The sequence below is a fragment of the Lycium barbarum genome, chromosome 11 (genome assembly GCF_019175385.1).
Source record: "Lycium barbarum isolate Lr01 chromosome 11, ASM1917538v2, whole genome shotgun sequence".
Taxonomy (NCBI): Eukaryota; Viridiplantae; Streptophyta; class Magnoliopsida; order Solanales; family Solanaceae; genus Lycium; species Lycium barbarum.
In genome coordinates, this window is record NC_083347.1 from 18886823 (window position 1) to 18895416 (window position 8594).

At 33.0% G+C, this 8594-nt stretch overlaps 1 protein-coding gene across 1 annotated transcript; it reads right to left on the minus strand.

The window, feature by feature from the left end:
* Positions 1-218: 218 nt before the first annotated feature.
* Positions 219-3594, minus strand: LOC132618409 (glucose-6-phosphate/phosphate translocator 2, chloroplastic-like). The gene is made up of 5 exons (XM_060333469.1): positions 2956-3594; positions 2168-2393; positions 1723-1945; positions 1031-1244; positions 219-607 (listed from the first exon to the last, which is right to left on the minus strand). Exons 1-5 carry the CDS (start codon positions 3487-3489, stop codon positions 596-598), a joined length of 1209 nt encoding a protein of 402 aa, XP_060189452.1. The 5' UTR covers positions 3490-3594; the 3' UTR covers positions 219-595.
* Between the last annotated feature and the right edge of the window lie 5000 nt (positions 3595-8594).

Here is an 8594-nt window from a genome sequence, read left to right on the forward strand (position 1 = left end):
AGTATATATATATATATATATATTTCCCTCTTTTCTTTCTGTGTTTTTTTTTTTTTTTCGGAAAAGGAGGTGGGGTGTTACCTTCCTACTACGATTGTCTTTTCTTTATTGAGTTCCAGTAACTTGTTTGCGAGCCACGTTTGGTCAGTTCAAAGAACTGAAATAATAATTTGGCGGACAAGCTGTGCAGAATCAGTTACATACTAAAACTCTGTAAGCATGACCGAAAATGATGAATTTATAATTACAAATTAACTCTTCATAGTACAACATTGCTATATATCAATCCACAATCATATGAGTATATTACAAAATCTTGGATAGAGATTTGCAGCTTTGAAGGGGCATCTCTATTTTTCTTTTTTCGACTTCTCCATCACTCAAAAAGCCAAAGTCATTCATACATGAACATTTACTTCTTATCATTTGGTGCATACGGAGCAATACTGCTTTTAGTTACTGGACTAATATTTTATAATGTCCTGTCAATCTTCAATTATACAAATGTTAGCCCACTATTGCCCATATTTGTACTCCTAATAACTTAAGTCAGAATCTCCTCCCTTTCTCCATTTCATCTTACTTGCCAAACTTCTTATTGCTTTGCCTGCATGAAAATTAAAATAACAAAATCAATCAGAAAAGGACTCAGTTTCAAAATTGATGTTGAATATTGTGCGACAATCTCATCTAAAAGCTTAAGTTATTAGAGAGAGCAAACTTTATCTATTTAATTATGTTATCAACACACTCTGTCACATGTGGGGTTGATGCTTTTTTACAAGCTAAGCACGTAGAAGTTCTTTTGATAACGGTTGACGATGAGACTTCAACCAGGACCTCCATCTACTCTGTTAGCATAAAGTTGGTCTGTATTGATTGGTCACAAGTCTTATTTTCAAAGTATGGAGCAGTGATGGTATCAAGTATGAAAACAGTTAACAAGTTGTACATGTGCTAGATTCATTTGGATCTTTATTGGTCCCTAGAGTAACATGAAAAGTCATCTATATGCCTAATAGGAATGTACCTGTGAGTAGAGGAAAGTTCCAAAAATTGCAATGGCAGCACCAAGGGCATTGACTGGTTGAATTGGATTTTGGAAGATGATAATGGAAGAAACTATGACAGAAATTCTCTTCATAGTGTTACCAATGCTAAATGTCAGTGGGGAGATCTCATTTAGGGACATGTAGGACATTTGATTGTACAAGTGATAGAACACACTTTGTGCCACCACCCACCTACAACAAGAGAAAAATTGTTTCATAAGCAAATGACAAATCATACATATAAGTATTTAAGTCTAAGAATTGACCAAACAAAGTTAAATAAAATCTTGTAAATCTTCACTTTTCTTTAAGAACTTTTAAAGATCTTGCAAGTGGATGGTCCACCTAAATTAAGTTCATCAGAACCATATATTAGATATAAACTATGTGCATCATGCCAAAGGGAAACATGTGAGAGACCCAAGTATTTGCAGTTGCAAAAGAAACTGAAAGTGACGTGAGATCCTACATCAATTAGGTACTTACAATTTGTATATGATTCTCTGTTTCTTATGTCAATATCAATCTTTGTTTGAGCTGATGAAGATACTTAGCCAAAGATTTAATTCCATTTCAATTTCATCAAGAAGCTAACTTGGAAAAAAATAAATTTACCAGGGAATATAAATACTCGTAAATGTTACTGAGTTTGTAAAATGAATGTGCTCACCATACAAAATTAGGACCAAATTGGGATACTGCATTCTGCCATCCAAGTGCCCATACTTGTGGACCCTCCACAGCAATGGCAAAGGGTGTAAGTATCAAAAGGGACATCATGGAAAGACAAGCATAGTAATTCATCCCTCCAACAGACTTCCCCTTCATCCCTTTCTTTGAGAATATGTTTCTGAATACAAATGCCAAGTTTGATATCATAGCCCCCATAAACCCTGCATGTTATAAACATCAAGAATTGCATTAGGAACATAAATAAATCTCATATAAGTCTAAAACTTGACATCTACCATCAACGAGTCTGTTGGTATAGATGATATCGCTTGTGCTTGTGGTGTGAATCCATACTAGTGGGGCTAGTAAGCTCCCACTATTGAATGATTAAACCAAAAACATATAAAACTTAATAACTAAAACAAGGTTGATCTGTAATTTACCAATTAGATTGAAATTGAGCTCAGTAACAGCAGCAAGTGCACAACCACCAATAATTGGCAGAAGTGAAAGGTAAACTGGCAATGGGAAAGTTTCACCCAAAAGCAAACTTGAAACCAAAACACTGAAAGCAGGCTCTCCACTCTTGATTATGTGTGTGAATGAAACTGCAACTTTTGACATGCTCACTGTTGCAGCAACATGTCCAATTGTATGTGCCACAGCAACCTATTAAATTAAACACATCACATTATTATAATCCAAACTGAACCTACTTAAGTAATTTACAAGAATGTTTTTGGAGATGACTGGTTTTGAACTTTTGACCCCGCTTGGCTAGAATTTCAAATTTAACAAATTTTGCCCAATGGACAAACTTCTTTACCCCACTTCACTACACGAAAAGAAGTTTTTAGTGGCAATATATTTTCTTCTTAGCGCAATAGTTATTGCCACAAAAATATTTACCAGCAATTAGTTAATACCATTAGATCCAAGGTCGCTAAAGCCTTTAGCGACATTTATTGTTAGGACTAAAGTTGGTATTGTTGGTAATAATTGATTCTAGAATATAATTAACAGCAATTAAGTTATTGCCGCAAATTAATTGCTGCTAAAAACATATTTTGCTGTAGTGCTTGGCCCATGGTAAAACTTTAAATTTAATTAGCAAATTTTGACCCATGGGCAACAATATATTTTGACTTTTGACGTTGCCCATGGGGAAAGCAGAGGTCGAAAGTTCGACTGTAATTTCTTGTTTTAAAAAAGAGTATCATCATTTACTTACAGGAAACAATGCTTTCCAGAAATCAATGTCTGTCTTGGGAGTTTCAGCAATTCTGGTAGCCCAAGAAACCAACATCATTAGTGAGCCAGCAGCAAGTGAAAGAGTAGAAGTAAGCCATGGAAATGGAAATGCATTCAACACTTTCTTGTTATAAATGTTGAACACCACATTCAGAGCCCACCATGTTGCAAAGTAAAGCCCAATCTTGAGTTTCTGAGCAGCAGCAACCTGAGTTTCTTGATCAAATTCAATGTTAATTGGTATAGATTGTGGCCTGCTAGCTTCATAGGCATTGCATTGGACTAACTGGTCCTTAGATTTTGACTCTTTTGGTTCATCAACATAACCAAATCCACTTACTGCTGAAATATACAGAGGCTTTTTGGACATAATATCATTGGCCTTGTCATACTTTGGCAGGGCAATTTTCTTGGAGAAAAATGACGTAACATAAGGCTTAGAATTTAAGAATTTTTGCTGCAAGGGATCAAAAGTTGTGGAAAGTCCAAAAGATTTTCCTGCAGAGAAGGCCATTTGTATGTTTTCCTTAAGGTAGTAAGTAGTAACAAAGGAAGTGTAATGATACTAACAAATTAAGACTAATGGTAAGAGGTGAAATTGTTAGATTGTGGAGATAGATGCTCTATTAGGGGCTTGAATTTATAGTATTTTTTAGGGGGGGGGGGGGGGGGGTAGGTGGTAGGGGCCAATAAGGTGACCGACTTCTCGAAGTTGAGAAGGCTAGTTGTAAATTTGCCGTCCATAAACATGTTGCCAAAGGCAAATGGTAAAAATCTAAATAAGTTGCAACTCTGAACAAATTGAATTTGGATTCTTGGCTTTCTTTCCTATTTCTTAACAGTTTCCTCTTTAATCTAAGTATTTTTATTATGTATTTCAAGATATTTTTTCTTAATATATTGTCTTGAAGTTACATGTTGACTCGTCATGACTTATAGTCAAATCCAAAGCTTCGTGGCATATTTTTCTTCTTCCATTTTAAGTGAACAATTGTATAACATGGGTAGTTATGAATCATCCAAATATTTAAGCACGAATTATAAATTAATGAAAAAAATTGGTAAACGATTCATCGAGTAACAGCATTTGCCTCACGTGTAATTTTGCATAACACAAAAGAATGAATAATTCGTCCTATTTTCTTTGGAACCATTCATTAGTTCTCATGGCTGACAGCTTCATTAGAAAATTTTACTAAATATTCTTATAAATGTTATGCAAATATATATTTATAGATACTATAAAATGATACTGGTCTGTCAGCCAGAAATTGACTGACCTCCTCCTTTCTTTATTTACAGATACAAGAGGTTAAATTCCAATTGTTGTGAAAGTTATTAAACGAATATATTTCATTATAATTTTAGCCTATTTAATTAACAAATTAACACTTGTAAAATATTGAACCCCTAACCTCCTCTAGAGCAAAATTCGACTAAGTCAATATGGCGAATAACCCTTCATTAGTAAATCGTATGATCTCGCTAGTAATTTATTTATTTGTTCACTTCTAAAATGTTAATATTACTTTCTAATTTATTCTATACTTCAGAATGTCGGGCTAAAAAGTCTCGTTCTTAAATGGGCTCCGAAAATTCAAGCCCAACTCTATCATATCATGAGTTGGGATGGGTCGACCCACGGGCCTTAGCCGATATTGACGGCTCTAGTTTTGAAAAAGTTGTTCTCGAGTTTCACTTTTAAAATCTCTTTACTTAACAAAAAAAGTGGGAGATAATTTGTTTTCTCCTTAATCTCATTTTATCAATATAAAATTACCCCGTGTACTTTTTTAACTAATAATATAGGTCATACATATAAGATCATAGTAATCCTATCACTAATTTTCATTTATATAACGATAAAATTCTTTTCTTAATAAAATAGAAAATATTTTTATTTCTTAATCTTTTCCACATTAAAGTAGTATAGTCATTTACTCGATATAATCTTTGGTTTTAAAGTTTACAACAATCATAATGCCATAAAACAAGTAAATTTATTACATTGCTTCAAATCACAAAATCTTTAAGATATCGTCGATGGAGTTATTGACTATTTTTCAATTTAACTTGAAACCAATGATTACATCAACAAATGCTTATCGTACTTCAATTCGGAAAAGATTAAAAAATAAAAATATTTTCTATTTTATTAGGAAAAAGAAATTTATCGTTATCTGAATGAATATTAATGATGTGGTTAATATGGTCTTATATATATGATATATATTATCAATTAAAAAAGTACACAGGGTAATTTTATTTTAATTGATAAGATGAGATTAAGAAGAAGAAAAAATTTCTCCCACTTTTTTATTAGGTAAAGAGATTTTAAAAGAAAAGAAACAAGAAAAAGTTTCTTTTAAAAACAATATTTTATAAAAATAATGTTTCAAAAAGAAAAGAAACAATATGTTTATTAGGAAAAGGGCATTTGGACCCAATTAAGTAACAATAGGGACATTTTTGTTCAATTTTGTATAGTTCATGAGCGTTCTTGGACCAAACTATGAACGAAGGTCATTTTTGTTTATCTCGCATAGTTTAAGTGCATTTTTTATCCTTTACCGTTTTCTCTATGAACTTTTGAAAATTTTGACACTTTCACTATGAAATTAAAACAAGCTTTACACGTAGCTCATACAACTTAGCAGTTAGAAATTTAATCTTTCCAGGATAAAACACCTAACAAATTTTAAAAGAAAATACTAAGAAAGAACGAATAGGAGAAAAAGAACAGGAAAGCTTTTACCCCTTGATTCTAATTTTGATGTCGGTTTTGTTAGGACACTTCGGTTACGGTAAAATTAGGGTATATGTATATGAAATAGATCCAAAACTGAAGATAAAGTTGACTGTTCGACGCGTTTAAATATTGTTTAAGGGTAATAAAGAAAAAAAATTCTTATTTTTCAACAAAAAAAAGAAGCAAAAAAGATCTATTTTCCTAGATTGAGTACATCAAGAATATAGTGATCAGGCTCATCATCTCCATCACTCCACCCATCTATTAAAAGCCAATGGGGTATCAGATATTTGACCCTCACTATCCACATGGGGCCAATCTCTAAGGACTTAATTTCTTAATTTAAATATGAAATGGGCCCATGTCTTCTTGTACGTTACTCTCAGCCGTTAAAATCATGGAAATAACCTCAATGACTTTGAAAATAGCTGGTCTAGAATTTTTGACTCTTACTAATTGCATTATGGTAGATTTTAAAGCTTAAAAGTAAATAATTATTGGTAAATTTAAAATTTTATCTATGGAACATGTGGGTTTAAAAATTCAAGATCACTCATCTATATTGTCATTCTTGTAAATCACTCGTTAAATGCCCCCTTGATATTAATACGTCAATAGCTTAAGGGGCTCCTTGATCGGGGTGATTAAGTGGGTTATCTCGATATAACATTTATAATTAAAATTATCTAGTGTTGGTTGAATGTATTAGCTAAAATCGGAATAAATTTTAGTATATCATAATAATGAGATTATTTTTATATGGAAGGCGGGATAAATAATCATGATTATAGTCCAGATTATAATCTCAGGATAACCTGTTTTGAAGCAAACTCCCAACGGGTTGTTTGATTGGAGGGACTAAGTGAGTTATGCCAATATAAAAATTAGAGTAAATTTATCATATGTTTGATCGAGGATAATAGCTTAAACTAGGATATATTTTATACACAATCATGGATTATTTATCCATATAGAAGGTGGGAGTATTTATCTTGAATTCTTGATTATGATTCTACTTATAATTCCATGATAATATGGGTTTTAACCAAATATAATGCCCCTAGGAGTTAAGCTATATACACGGTTAGCATAAGAAAATTTTAATTTATCCTTTTGAATTATTTGATAATGTAAAAAATAATTAATGGATATTAACTCTATTTTTTAGTCAAGAGGTTGGTGGAAACGCTGGATTGGTTGAATGAATCTTCTTTTCTTTTAGAGTTGGGAGGGATGGGTGTTGGTTGGAACTTGGAAGTAATGAACGATCACTATTGAAGATTCAAGTCAAGTTTCTTTACGCAGAAATCTTTCCCAAGGGTAACAAAATATACTGACATATATGTCTGCATATGTATACAAGAGAAATAATGTGGTCATTTATACAGAAAGAAATCAATAATGTCTGCAATAATCTAGTCTAGGAAAATGTACAACTTGGGCAAATGCATGGCCATCGTTGCAATCACCATCATAGCCCAAGTAATTATACTCACCAAAGCCTTGGCCACTCTCCCTCGTTCCTGTCGTCCTTTTCAACATCCCTTTGATTTCCTCAAGTTTGGTGTGATACATATGCCCAACTTTTACCTAAGTGCTTGATGGACATATGTGTTATACAACTATGACCAGCTTCGAGACTACTTGTCAACAATTTCATGGAGGTTTCCTATATTGACTTATAATTTGGAAGTTCAACTTAGATACCATCAGATCTCGACTTCTTCAACATGCACTTTACAAGGATTGTACATACCGTCTGTGAGGTAGGCCGTATTTTTCCCAAGTGGTGTTCATATTTAAAGGAAACAAATAAAGAAATATATCTATTTTTTTCTTGTTTTATGATGACCGGAAAATGTTAGTGGACCCAATCCTCTGGCAGCCTTTGGAACTCGGAAATGATGGAGCACCCTTCTCCATTTAAATACTGAACTTAGTTTGTTGGCTCGAACTTTAATTTACCTATAACACAATTCGCTCACTCTTTGCCAATTCAAATAATCCCTAGGGGCGATGCAGTGTGTATATATATATATATATATATATATATATTTTGCTATCTACACTTGTGAGAATAACATAGCTCCATGCTTCAAAATATATTGGCGCTCTCCAATAGAGAGAGCTACAGATTGTGTTTCAGTTTCAAATTGGAATTTCTTCCTCACAAACAAAATTCATTCTCGGACAAAACAAGGCTAAAAAGAGCATTATTTGTACTATATGCAAGAGAGACATCAATATACTAGTCATAGTGTGGATACTTAGGTTCTCTTTTGGCATAATCTATCAAACAATCTTTGAAGGTTGTGGCTCTCAAGAGTGTGGTATATATAGTGATTAATGAGGTGGATTAAAAATTAGATTTCTGATTAATGAAGTGAATTTTTCTCATCTGTCCAAGCCTTAGTGAATAGAATAATTTTTAGGTTGCACTACCTACTTCCTATCCTATGTCGTATTCAATTTTCGCCTATAGGATGGAACACGTTACTCTACCTGTTCTATGCTAGCGTCTTGCAGAATATAAACAACAGGTAAGTAAACAACACAATGAGTTTTATGTGGAAACCATCCGGCTCACAAAGGCGATTTAGACCATAACCTACACCTTTGTAGGATTTTCGCTAAAATTCTAATACGACAATGAGCCTCTGCAAATCCAAGTTACAAACTCTGTAACCTAGAAACTAACCTCTAATTCACTAATCAACCTCTAACTAGCAAGCAACCTTGAAGTTGACCTCCAAATTGAAGTTGAATTTACAACGTTTATACTAACTGTGTGCTTCTATGAAAGCGGATAAAGTACGACTCAATAAACAACCTAATACAAGTTTTCTAGACTCAAGAACTGTAAAATATAA

Excerpts from the sequence above, each read along its gene's own strand:
- LOC132618409 (XM_060333469.1), bottom strand. The coding sequence starts at position 3,489 with ATGGCCTTCTCTGCAGGAAAATCTTTTGGACTTTCCACAACTTTTGAT. Across the intron at positions 2,394-2,955 it reads TCTGGAAAGCATTGTTTCCT|GTTGCTGTGGCACATACAAT; the intron begins GTAAGTAAATGA and ends TTAATTTAATAG. Across the intron at positions 1,245-1,722 it reads TTTGGTCCTAATTTTGTATG|GTGGGTGGTGGCACAAAGTG; the intron begins GTGAGCACATTC and ends CTCTTGTTGTAG.